The following is a 14008-nucleotide window of genomic DNA, read 5'->3' as shown; positions in this document are numbered from 1 at the left end:
CTGTATAAAAATACTATTTCATCTCTATGTTACTTGTAAATACATAGTTTTTTGCTTATACTGTTAGGAAGCACATAAAACTAGTGATGTATGACTTCCTTAAATTGTACTTCACAACTTGCACTAAGTTTAAAAGCAACATTAGATTTACCACCACAGCCGTTATTGAGTTAACCTTATATCTACATATAGTTTTACGCAAAATGTCATAACCCGGCACACTTTTTCCTGTGTATTGTAAGCAGTATGTTTACTTTGAGAATGGTTATGTTTTACCATGACTTCCAAGAGGTGTGTGGAGATGATGTGCGACATACAGAATTTGGTAAATATACACTATCAAATTAAGGTCTCACATATTTGTGAATACATAATAAATTTAAAAACAAAGATAATGTGACTTACCATACGAAAGTGCTGGCAGGTCGATAGAAACACAAACAAACACATACATACACACAAAATTCTAGCTTTCGCAACCAATGGTTGCTTCGTCAGGAAAGAGGGAAGGAGAGGGAAAGACAAAAGGATATGGGTTTTAAGGGAGAGGGTAAGGAGTCATTCCAATCCCGGGAGCGGAAAGACTTACCTTAGGGGGAAAAAAGGACCGGTATACACTCATGCACACACACACACACACACACACACACACACACACACACACACACATATCCATCCGCACATACACAGACACAAGCAGACATTTGCAAAGGCAAAGAGTTTGGGCAGAGATGTCAGTCGAGGTGGAAGTACAGAGGCAAAGATGTTGTTGAAAGACAGGTGAGGTGTGAGTGGTGGCAACTTGAAATTAGCGTAGGTTGAGGCCTGGCGGATAACGAGAAGAGAGGATATACTGAAGGGCAAGTTCCCATCTCCGGAGTTCTGACAGGTTGGTGTTAGTGGGAAGTATCCAGATAACCCGGACGGTGTAACACTGTGCCAAGATGTGCTGGCCGTGCACCAAGGCATGTTTAGCCACAGGGTGATCCTCATTACCAACACTGTCTGCCTGTGTCCATTCGTGCGAATGGACAGTTTGTTGCTGGTCATTCCCACATAGAAAGCTTGCTTTCACCCTGTGGCTAAACATGCCTTGGTGCACGGCCAGCACATCTTGGCACAGTGTTACACCGTCCGGGTTATCTAGATACTTCCCACTAACACCAGCCTGTCAGAACTCCGGAGATGGGAACTTGCCCTTCAGTATATCCTCTCTTCTCGTTATCCGCCAGGCCTCAACCTCCGCTAATTTTAAGTTGCCACCGCTCATACCTCACCTGTCTTTCAACATCTTTGCCTCTGTACCTCCGCCTCGACTGACATCTCTGCCCAAACTCTTTGCCTTTACAAATGTCTGCTTGTGTCTGTGTGGATGGATACGTGTGTGTGTGCGAGTGTATACCTGTCCTTTTTTCCCCCTAAGGTAAGTCTTTCCGCTCCCGGGATTGGAATGACTCCTTACTCTCTCCCTTAAAACCCACATCCTTTCGTCTTTCCCTCTCCTTCCCTCTTTCCTGACGAAGCAACCATTGGTTGCGAAAGCTAGAATTTTGTGTGTATGTATGTGTTTGTTTGTGTTTCTATCGACCTGCCAGCGCTTTCGTATGGTAAGTCACATCATCTTTGTTTTTAAATATATTTTTCCCGCATGGAATGTTTCCCTCTATTATATTGAATACATAATAACCAACCCAAAACCTAACACACTTGATGAGATAACAATTTATAGGCTATCCCAAGCTGTTTACGTTTAATGTCACCAGATGGTAGAGTTTTGCGAGAATTAGTTGCAAATAGCAGCTTTGGTAGTACATACAATGTCAGTTCTAGATTATATATGAATAGTATGTGGGATGTTTAGGCACAAAACATTCTGCCAGACAAAAGAACTGAAGCACTCAAAAGACACGGCCAGATTTCGGTGTGGCTTAGTACACATACATACCATTGGTGGGTATTTAAATGAATAAAGTTGCAATCTTCTGTGACAGGTAGAATGGCCACCAGAGTGAATTAGTGTTGTTCATGTTTAATGTTGTTACCAGGCCTGATAGGGTATATAAGGGGCAAAAACAGCATCAGATGTGCGATCACTGTGTAGGGCATGAAGATGTCGCATACGTATGTCAGGCAGCATTATCAGCACCTCACAGAGATTGAAAGGAGCCTCATTGTGGGTCTCTATTTGTCAAGCTGGCTGAATCATGCAACACCCAGATTTGTGGGGCATTTGGATGTGACAACAAACCAATGCTGGACTTCATCACAATGTGAGTGCTGGTATACTTGTCATCAAGGTTCCAGGAAGAAAGAAAGATTAGTGTTTAACATCCTGTCGACAATGAGGTCATTAGAGATGGAGCACAAGCTCAAATTGAGGAAGGATGAGGAAAGAAGTTGTTCGTGTCCTTGGAAAGGAACTGTCTCGGCATTTACCTTAAATGATTTAGGGAAATCAAGGAAAATCTGAATCAGGATGGCTGGGCATAGATTTTTGAACCTTTGTCCATTCAAATGCAAGTCTAGTGTGCTAACCACTGAGCTACCTTGCTCAGTGTCAGGGTTCCAGTTGACCACATCCAGTCATCACAATGGAGGACTGCTGTATTGAGCTCCAAGCACATTGTACCCCTTTCACATCTACATGTGCCATCCAAATACAGAATGTAACCTTCAATCAGAGACTAACACCAGCTGGACTAGGAAATTACTGTCCTACCATTAACACAAATGGACGCATTTGGAGTTAAGTCATGACCAGGAAACATGGACTGCTGCGGAATGGTGACACACACTATTTGGCGATGTTGTGCAATACTGCACCATCATGGGTGTGGATGATGCTGACCTAAAGAGAGGTTGAATTCTTCCAATGTTTTGAAGAGTTACAACGGTGTTACTCCTGGTGAAATGGTGTATTAAGTAGCCATAAGGTATGACTTCACTTCACAGCTGGTTGTGATTGAGGCAACTTTAAAAAGCACAATGGTACATCACAGACATCCTATGTCCTTGTGTGTTACCTCTCACACAACAGTACTGTGGTGTCATTTTTCAACAAGACAATGCTTGTCCACAAATGGCACGTTTCCATGAATTGTATGCGGGATGTTGAAGTACTCCAGAGGCCAGCAAGGTCCCCATGATGTATCCCATAAAACATGTGTGGGGCCAGCTCATACGCAACTCTTTTCCAGTGCCAGTACCCATTTGTAACAGTTGAGGGCTACAACAGCTGTAGACAACTACAAACATCGGCATACCATCTCAACCTGTGACATCCATTTTGTTTCCTCTTTTCCTTCTGGGTGCATAATTTTTTCTGTCAGGCAGTATAACTATTTTGATCCCAAAAACAACATGGGGATTAATGTCTTTATATAAATGAGGAAGAAGTTCTGTGCACCAATTCACTGTAAAAAGCACCTTTACTCACATTATGAAGAAAGAAACAAACTTTAGTTACACCACTGAAGCAGTACTTTAATTTCTCTAGTGTACACTTCATATGGAGTATTTCTACAACAAAATATGTTTTGTTGTCAGAGGTGTTGATAGAGTGATACATGTAGGCTGGAGTGCAGTAACTTTATATACTTCAGCTTCCTACACTCCTTCCTGGAGTTTGTTTGCATCCTCTTTTTCATACTCATTTCCCATAGTGTGTCCTTTAAGCAGATGGTAGGAGCCTAGGCTTTACTGAGATTGTATCCTGAATCATGGTTGAATTAGATAGTTATTATGGGTTTAAAGGGACTAAACCACTTCATTTGAGTCCCTGGATTAACAGGAAAATGATGCCAAAAGATATGAAACGAGATAAAGAGAATTGTCAGCTCCGAGGTCTATGATCGTGTTGTCGTGGTTGAAAGTGTACTTAACAGTAGCTTTAGCCAAAAATAGTTAAAGTGAGATGCTCAGGTGCATCCTAACACCTAAAATTGTAGCTGGTCACTGAAGAATGAACCAAGAAAGGTTATCATAGTCAGTACAATCACATAAATAACATCATATATCATCTCAGTTTTTACCCTCTATAGCTCCCTCTAACACCATGGAAGTTATTCCTTGATGTCAAAAATGTCCTATATCTTCTCCCTTCTTCTTGTCAGTGTTCTCCATGTATTTCAATACTCACCGATTCTGGGGAAAACCACCTCATTTCTTATCTTATAGACATTTCATTTTGTTTGCTCCTTGAGTTGAAAAACTAAAATGGGATTAAAAATGAAGGCTGTACAGACTAGAGAGGTAACTAGCTTAGATAAATAAAATACGGACACAAAAGTTTAAAAATGTATGGCAGAACATGGGCAGAAAGTAGCCTGAAGCCACTTGGGGCACATGGTCCGAAGAGAGGTACTATTTCCACAACCACCCTCAACAATACCAAATGTGGAGGTGCATTAAATTTTGTTATAAAATCCATGTTCCCTCAGGAAACATAGGACTTCAGTAACTACTAACCCATCTTCCGCAAGTATCTGAGTATTGAGGTAGGCAGATTAATTGTTCATCTCATATCAGTAAGCAGGGCACACATTGCAAAAATACATGCAATCGTGAGATGACTACCACTGCTGCATTGAGAGGACTCCTCTTTATGCAAAAGGAACTCGTAGATAAGTATGATGTGGCCAACACACAGGTGACACAGTACGATGGCATCTTTCTGAGAGACCTGCTGGCTGAGAAACATGCCACACCTTGGTGGTTCGCTTGATTGCTCTCAGCTTGATTAGGGTCATGATAGCCTGTCATTCCATATAACAGGTTTTCAAAATTTAATGTCACAGTTGCAATGTTAAGTCTGTGCCCAGTACGTTGAGTTCAAGTTTATTTCCTGAGGTTGCTTCCTTAGCTAATTTGTCAGTGAGTTCATTATTCTGAAATATCCACATGACTCAGTGTGCAGATGAATATTATAGTGATTCTAGAGCTATGAAAATCCACTAGTAAGTAGGTCCTGTATCTTAAGAGGCCAGAAAGTTTCTCAGGTAGCACTGAGATGTGCCTTGTACAGAGTGCATGGAAGAATAACAAGCTTCATTCTGGCAGGTGTTTCTGGGTCAGGGAATTAGGATGGTAATTACTGCATGCAGACACTGCATTGAAGTGTGCTGTGAAACATTCAGCGATGACTACAGGAGCAGTACAGATGTCGAAAATGAGGGAGATGCCAGAACCACTGTGGATGGTGGGTGGGTGCATGTGCAGCAGAGTTTAATCCATACTCGAGATGATGGGGTGTGAGCAACCCATAGATGATACATACCATCCCCAACAATCTTGCTCTCTCTTCTACATTAAAAACCATGCTTGTGCTTAAAGTATTTTGAATGCTATTAAATGTTCCACTGAGGTATGGCATTTGTGCTGCTGAAGTGACGTGTGACATTCTCTGATGGATGGAGCTATTTCATCAGACCACTGTGGCATCGCTATCTGTTGGGATGAGCCTGAAGAATAGGATAGCATTGCTTCCACAGCATGTATAATCGTGTTAATAGCATCTTATAGCATTCCTTTAATATCCTTCTCTTGACTGGTTTCAAAGGTCAGACTGAAGGTGAAAGTTTGCTATTTGGCTTTCCAAAGTGAGCTATGTGGTTCATTTTTCATTGATCAATGGGTCAAGAAAGAGAGAGATAGGAAAATGACCATTGTCACAGAGGTCACCATGGATGGGCCATTGGATAAATTGTGAGATGGTAGGATTGCAGACTGTAACATCTTTGGCTAAGTCTGTTCCATGAGCCATATTTATATGTATGGCAGCTTCACTGTTGAGGAGGCAGGCTACAGTTCTGAAATTAACTGCTCTTTTACTTGGCCCGTGTTAGATGTGGTTTGGCTGCCCTGCAGACAATTACGAGCATTGAAGTCCCCCAACAGGAGGAACGGTAGAGGCAACTGGTCTACTAAATCCACAAGCATGTGATATGATGTAGATGTTTCTGGGGGTAGATAGACATTGCATACTGTTATTCCAGCTGACGGACAGCCATGGCAACAAAATGGTTAGTGGCATCTACTCACTGAAAGTGTCACATCAAATGAGTGTGCATACTCCTGAAGATGCCTTATCAGCATTAATGTTATATGCATAGTTTTGTGATTTTTAATAGTAGTGTGTCAGATTTCTGAGAACTGTCTCTCCTGAAATGGCATGCCAACTGCAGAGTAAGTACCTATTAACCGACAGAGTTTGGACAGGTGACAATGGTAGCTACTACAGTTCCACTGAAGAAACATAATATTTCCCAGCTGCCTGCACTATTTTTCCTTTACATACCAGATTGAAATGTTCACATTACAAGGAATGGAATGGAATTAAATGTCCTACCACTCTATCTTTCCATTAGTCTCAAATGGGCTGACAGAATGATTTGTTCACATTCTCAAAGTTCAACTGTTAAAAGCTTTTGGGTCTGCTAAATAAGCTTCAGCATTTAAACACCTTCCAAGCTTCTTACAGGTCCATACCTGTTAATAGTCTAAGATCAGTGAAGCAGCATCATGAAGCAGACACAGCATGGCAGAACAGTAGGGGTGCCAGGTGGTGGTGGAGTTTTTTTCTGTTCCCAAATGCCGCCCCCCCCCCCCTTTCCCCAGCTTCCTGCTACTGTGCCTGGCAGCCTTTTCCTGCTGCCACCTAGTCCCTGCACACTCCACCAGATGGTGCTCTCCCCCCTCCCCCCCCCCCCCCCCCCCCAAAGTATACCCTGCTACACCTCCCCTTTCCACCTTTCCGCTTTTCCACACTCCACTCTGGACTGCTGCTGCTGTTCAACGAGGGAGTTGGATTCTGGCTGTAGTGGCTGGAGATAGCAGCCTGCTTGTGTAAATGTGTGTGTGCTTTCTTTTCTGAAGAAGGCTTTGGCTGAAAGTTTAATGTGTAACTGTCTTTTCATTGTCCTTGGCTGCAACTCAACATGTCATCTTTACGGTGAGTCGTAATCTATCCATTTCATAATACTGTTCTTATAAAACTGCAGTCTTCTCATTATGATGGTAAATGTAAATGTTCCACATATGGTGATGGCATCAAACATGAATATATATTTACTGACATGTATCAACCATTGAGAAGTGCTGTATCATGAAATCCCAAGATTCTATTGCAACATATTTTCCTTTCATGCTCATAAAGTGTAATTACATAAAAGACTTTAAAGTATTACATAACACAAATCAAGTGTTTATTTATGCTGCAGGATCAAGAATCTGTTTAATGAAGGATATGACTGAACTTTATTTGCAGTTTTGTTCTATACTTGTCTATGTTACATGAAAATATTTGTGCAACCTAAATGTCAGGAAATTTTCCTATTCTTTTTAACATTTCTCTGATCAAGGTAGCATTACAGTACTTGCAGCAAAACCATAAATGAACAGTGTTTATGTGTTTGCCCCCTTCAACAATAAACAGACCCTGTACACACTCACCCAATGTGGAGTTTTGACTAGCCATAACCAACAGCATTTAGATCAAGTCCTCTCAATTATATTATTTCATTAAGACTGTTCTACTAAGAAAGCAATAACATGGAGCATATCTAATTTCACAAAAAATGTTGATGTGTAGTTATAAATATTTTCTTCGTAATAAATTTCATAAGAAAAACTGATTTGTAATTTATATGGTCCTACAGAAAATTATCACTAAGTGACTGCTGACTGTACACAGACACAAATTTAATTACATGTCATATCCAACACAGGCAGGTAATGAACTTGTACTAGCTTATTGTTATGTAATATTTAAAGACTGAAGATATTCTAACAAACATATCTCAGAGCAGCATTCATCAGAAGTAAAACTTCTGCCTGGCAAATCTTAAGGTAGTATGATAGGACCACTATTGTTCATGATATAAATAAATGACCTGGCAGACAACATCTGTTGCTCTGTGGGGCTGTTCGCATATGACACACATGTTTACATAATGTTTCGAAATTCACACCAAACACATACTTGCAGGTAACCCTGAATGTAAATAAATGTAATGTGCATTATGAAACTGAAGGATCCAAAATCTTTTGATTACATTATCTACAGTCACTGGAATCAGTCAACATTGTCAAGCATTCAACAGTCTCTCTCCACAGAAATTTAACAACCACGTACAAACCAGTCATGGGGAACGCAGACGCCAGGCTCAGATTTACTGGTAGACTTCTACAGAAGCATAATTAACACATGAAGAAACTTGCTTACACAATCCTCATTCAACCAGTTCTAGAGTGTTGCTGACTGTCTAGCATCCTTATGAATTTGGATTGAAGGAAGTATATACAAGAATCACAGGAAAAATGTACATTTCATCATGGGTATATTTGGTCAGTGTGCAAGTGTCACAGATTTGCTCAACAAGCTGCAGTAGGAGATGCTACAAATAAGGAGTTAATATCATGATGACCCTTGTTCACAAAATTCTGAGACACTGTGCTGCAAAATGAGTCAACAAGCATATATCTAATGTAATAACCACAATGAAGAGTGTTGACAATCTTACTTTCTGTCAACCATCCACAAATGGAATAGTCTTTCTGTCAACCATCCACAAATGGAATAGGGTAAACTGTTTCTAGTACTGTGTCTACCCAGTGCCAAACACTTCAGTGACCCGTAGAGTGCAGATGAAGATGTACAGGTGACTGACACGTTTACCAAGTATGGCTGTTGTTTTAAGATAAAAACGTTTAGGCAGTTCTCATAGTGTGATATTAGACTTCATTTTCAAAGTATCATGAAAGTAGGCCTCATCAAACATCACTGCAAAGCAATGTAGTGGTTGACTAAGTGCCGTTCCTTGTCAGGAAAACACTTAATGATGAAAGTTTTTGCATAGAATTTCTGTAAAGTTTTCCAGCCAATATTCACAAATAACTCACAAAGTATTAACAAAGATGCACTTCTATACCAACTGATTAAGGAGCTGCAGTTATTTGTAGGAAATGCCAACAGTGAAGCAGCAGAGAAAATGCTAAGTTCATCTACAGGATAACGTCTACTTTATGTACACTTTCACAGTCTACTTGCAATTTGAGAAAGTTACATATAAAGTCATTTAGCACCTCTAGTGTGGAAACAAGCTACAAGCAAGTCTTGTATGCAGACACCAAACTTAAGATTTCTGCTTGGACGATTAACAACTTTGCACAGACATTTACTTCTTTAGGTTCATATTATTCATGTTTCAAAACTGTTTGACAGCACTGTCTTAACAGATTTACAATGCTACTGCTAGTATAAATAATCAAATTAATTTTCTCCACTTTCTAGTATAATTTTTTTACTATCATGTTAACAAAAGTATTTATAAAATGCTGAACACTTTAAAATCTGTGCAAAGCAACTGAGTGTTATACCTTGAAGAAATTCAATGAATCGCTCCAAGTCTGAAATCTGTGTTTTCAGTTGCATTACCAAATTTTCCTTCATCTTCAGTGGGTTAATAAGCTATAAAAGAAAATAAAACACGTGTTAGTTGCATGCTTAGATCTCAAACAAATCTGGCATGACTTACAATACACAGTTAAAGATTAATACAGACACAATTTTAGACAAAAGAGGAGTGATTTTTTTCTGAATTACTGAGATAATACATTCAGAGCAAGCCTAGTGAACACAGAGAGAAAGAAAGAGAGAAAGAGAGAAAGAGAGAGAGAAAGGGGGGGGGGGGGAGAGAGAGAGAGAGAGAGAGAGAGAGAGAGAGAGAGAGAGAGAGAGAGAGAGAGAGAGATGATGATGATGATGATGAACTACATGGTCATCAGCACCCGTACATAGTCCCAATTTTTTTCACAGTCCAATTTATCCACTGTCACGAATGATGATGATGAAGACAACACAAACACGCAGTCTCCCTGGGTAGAGAAAACCTCCAACCCAGCCAGGTATTGAACCCGAGACCCCGTGAGCCAGAGGCAGCAACGCTAGTCACTAGACCATGAGCTGCGGACAAGAGAGAGAGAGAGAGAGAGAGAGAGAGAGAGAGAGAGGGGGGGGGGGAGGGTTCAAACTCTTAAGCTTTGGAATTTAAATTGTTACTACATCAGAAGGCTGCAACAAATTAAAAGTTATAAACTTGGATACCAATTGTGCTGCAATTTCACATTTTTCAGTCCTCTTCCAATTCCTCTTGTTTCAGCAATTTGGGGGGTGTAAGTTGCTCTTCTAACTTAAATAATATTAATCTGGAATTAGTTACTTAATACATTATCTATACGTAAAATAAGGGAAAGGCAACCACTCACATTGGGATGACTGATATGTGGGGCATAGAAACATGTAACAAGAAACATTATTCACACAAGTGTTCAATCTCTTGATCTTTTTATAGAAGAAGAACGAGAGCTTAAAAGCTAGTGTGAATACTGTTTCCTGTTATGTGATTGTATGCTCCACAGATCAGTCCACTATAGATGAGTAGTTGCCATTCCCTGGTTTTATGTATTGCTCCATCCAGGAATTTCCATTAGGTATTTATATACATTGTATGTGTTAAGTTAATCCATTATATGATAACCCTTTCTGAAGGTCTTAATGATTAAGGGCCACAATATGAGTTAATAAGCATTAATATAAGAGAGAAAGACATGGTAGTTTTCATGCTAATATGACAGACATTGAGTATGGCCTATATTCACACAAACCTCATATGTATTTTGCACCAGATACCATTAATCACCCATTTCTTAAGAGATATAATGAATATTGCTTTGAGACAAATTTAAAAAAAATTTAAAGTATTTCCAGACTTCAAAATATAAATATTACAGAATTGTTTGTTGAATATTCCATGTCTAGTTTATATAAATGAAAGTAGACAAAATTTCTGGAAGCTATTACAGGGTCCACAGTTGTTGACGCAAAAATTCATCCACAAATTTATGCCCATGTTGAGTTAAAGTAACAGAAATACAAGTCACGTACTTCTCGAATAGATAAAATTTATGTTTGCAGAGAAGTTTAAGATTCAGTTCACAGTAAATGTCACTGAATATCTCCTAGAGATATATATGATAATAAGAAAATGTTATAAAAATCAGGGGGTGGTAGGAAATAGAAAAAAGTTAAAAAGGGGAAAGAATTATCTTAATGGATAGCAATGCTCTATATTAGGCATATGTTTCTGTGTATACAGTCCACTCACAAACTAGTTATTTTCTACCAAGCACTAACAATAAGTTATCATTAACAAATTAATAAAGCTGGATTTAAACACCATTCCACACACACTGACACCCAACACCAATAAAAACATACATGCAACAGAACTTTATTTGTCTTCAGCTGAAATTTCAGCTGCGATAAACACAATTTTCAACTAAGCATTCAGTCCCTTGACAGAAAAACATCAAATCATTGTTGAAACTAATTAAGAGTTTCTACCACTATTTTGAAACCACATACATTCATCTTTGTACCAAGATTATCAATGCATACTAGTATAGTAGCCCTCAAAGTGGAGAGAGCCTATTCAGTTCCTGATGGCAGAAGAAATTTTCATCGTCGCTATGCGCCTATACAGTTCCTAACCACCAATGTACATGCATGCATTTGACTGTTGCCTGATAAACCTTGGCATAACTTTTTATGAACTACGTATACACAACAAGGCCTTTAGGAGTCTTGTTGAAAATCTGTAAGAATTAGTGGACTGAGGCACGAGGACTGAAACCTTGGCAGCAGCATCATGCCCTGCATTTCTATCCACGAATGGAAGAAATGGTTGTCATGTTGCTGAAAAGGTGTAGATTATTAATAGATTTTATGAAGTACAGGAAAGCCTGCAGTCCAGACTTCATTATTTAAGTCCACTTTTACAATATTTTAATAGAGCATACATACATGTTGTGTTTGAAGGAATTGCCGTGAGACAAAAGTAGTGGCCCCCAAGAGTATGCAATGAGGTATGGAATGGAGTTTGTTCTATATGCCCCTGTAGCTACCTTTATTTCCTTGAGGTCTACAGATTTAAACATCTTCATGTTTGCAGGTCTTGCTGAATCATACATAACAGATCCAAAGTCAAGACAAGATGTGATATATGCTTAGCAGAATTGCAAGAGACCTGCCATAACTGTTCCCATAATTTCTTTGTTTTGTTTTCTTTTAGGGCACAAAAACAACTAGGATCATATGCACCCATGTCAGAACAGTGGAACACGAAGACAAAGAGAGGAGTTAAAAACAACTTCATGTTAATCTCAATCAACAGAGGAGAAGGCAGCTAAAAACTGGGATGTGGAGAAAGGTCTATGAAATACACCATAGAGAAACAGAGGTCCTGAATTAAAAATTTATTGGCCTTTGTCACACTGCTATGATGGATAAAAAGTAAAATGTGGTCGATAGCCCACGCATCGTTCACTAAAACGGCCAATAACTCAGACGGCAAACACACACGAGAACGTAAGTGGTTAAAAAAAGGGCATTCGGTCGGGAAATGGCAGACCGTCAGAGGTTGAGCACAAAGTGGTGGGGGAGCACCATTTAACAAATGGCAATGGCTAACAATAAACAGTGCCTGATATGTAACCCATCTAAAATAATCTCCTCACAGTGAGAGGGCCAAGAGGAGGTCATCCAACCCGCTGGGAGAGGCTTAATAACCCAGAACTTGTTCACATGACAGGGCAACCAGAGGTGATGCCAAAGTAACACCACCTACTGACTGGTGGCAACACAGAGATGATCAGAGGGAATGTAAGAATTAGTGGACTCAGGCACGAGGACTGCAACCTTGGCAGCAGCATCAACAGCCTCGTTGCCCGTCAGACCAACGTGACTAGGAACCCACATAGACATCACAGTGGCTCCATAAAGAGTGAACAAGTGGCAGTTTTCCTGAACCCATTGCGTTAAGGGATGGGCAGTGTATAGCACACAAAGGCTTTGAAGGGCAATCAGAGTGTCAGAGCAGATGACACAATTGAAAAGCCTATGTTGCCGAATGTACTGTGTGGCCTGATACAGGGTGAAGAGCTCTGCTGTAAATACTGAGCAATGTTCCAGAAACTGATACCAAAAATCATCGGTGCCAATGACGAAGGCACACCTGACACCATGGTCAGTCTGAGAGCCATCAGTGTACACAAAGGTACCATCGTGAAGTTCCATGTGGAGGTCGTGAAACTGAAGGTGATAGAGTGAGGCTGTAGTAATGTCCTTAGGAAGTGAATGAAGCCAAGATGAACACAGGGTGCCATACGTAGCCAAGGTAGTGAAGGGTTCACACCCACCAGAAAAGTTGCAGGTAGCCTGAATTTAAGCTGCTGGAGCAAGAGCCAAAAGCAAACTCTAGGAAGTAACAGAGAAGAGAGATGTGTCATCAAAGAAGAGGTACAGGGGGGATGGCCACACATGGCAGACAATCGGCTAGGATATCTGCTGAGGAGAAAGTCACACTGGTAGGACAGCAGTAGTTTGGCAGCTTCTGCATACAGATTCTCAACTGGGCTAGTGTAAAAGGCACCAGTGGCCAAACGGATGCCATGAGGGTGGAAAGTATTGAGACGGCATAAGAGGGACATATGTGCCAATGCATAAACACAACACCCATAGTCTAGTTTCGAACGGACAAGGGAGCAGTACAAATAAAGGAGGGTGGTTTGATCTGCTCCCTAGGAAGTACCACTGATGACATGTAGGATACTGAGGAACCGCATACAGTGGGCTGCCAGGTAAGACATGTGGGAGGACCAAGAAAGTTTTCTATCGAGCATGAGCCCTAGGAACTTCATAGTTTCAATGAACAGAAGAGCAACAGGCCCAAGATGTAAAGACAGTGGAAGAAACCAATTGTGCCGCCAAAAATTCATACAAATGGTTTTGTCTGTGGAAGATTGAAAGCTACTGTTGATGCTCCATGAGTGAAGGTGATCAAGACATTGCTAAAGACACCACTCAATGAGACAAGTTCACGGAGAACTATAATACGCGGCAAAATCGTCAACGAAAAGGGAGCCTGAGATGCCTGGTGGGAGACAGCACATT

General features: G+C 40.3%; 1 protein-coding gene across 1 annotated transcript in view; it reads right to left on the bottom strand.

The window, feature by feature from the left end:
• Nucleotides 1–14008, bottom strand: part of LOC124721735 (RUN domain-containing protein 1-like) — a 182325-nt gene that overhangs the window by 88397 nt on the left and 79920 nt on the right. Inside the window, exon 6 of the mRNA XM_047246836.1 lies at nt 9376–9466. Within this exon, the coding sequence (XP_047102792.1) occupies nt 9376–9466 (91 nt within the window). The remainder of the gene's footprint in view (nt 1–9375; nt 9467–14008) is intronic.

This window comes from Schistocerca piceifrons, chromosome X, assembly GCF_021461385.2.
Source record: "Schistocerca piceifrons isolate TAMUIC-IGC-003096 chromosome X, iqSchPice1.1, whole genome shotgun sequence".
Lineage (NCBI taxonomy): Eukaryota > Metazoa > Arthropoda > Insecta > Orthoptera > Acrididae > Schistocerca > Schistocerca piceifrons.
The sequence above is the reverse complement of the archived record's forward strand: the minus strand, read 5'-3'. Positions and strand labels throughout refer to the sequence as shown.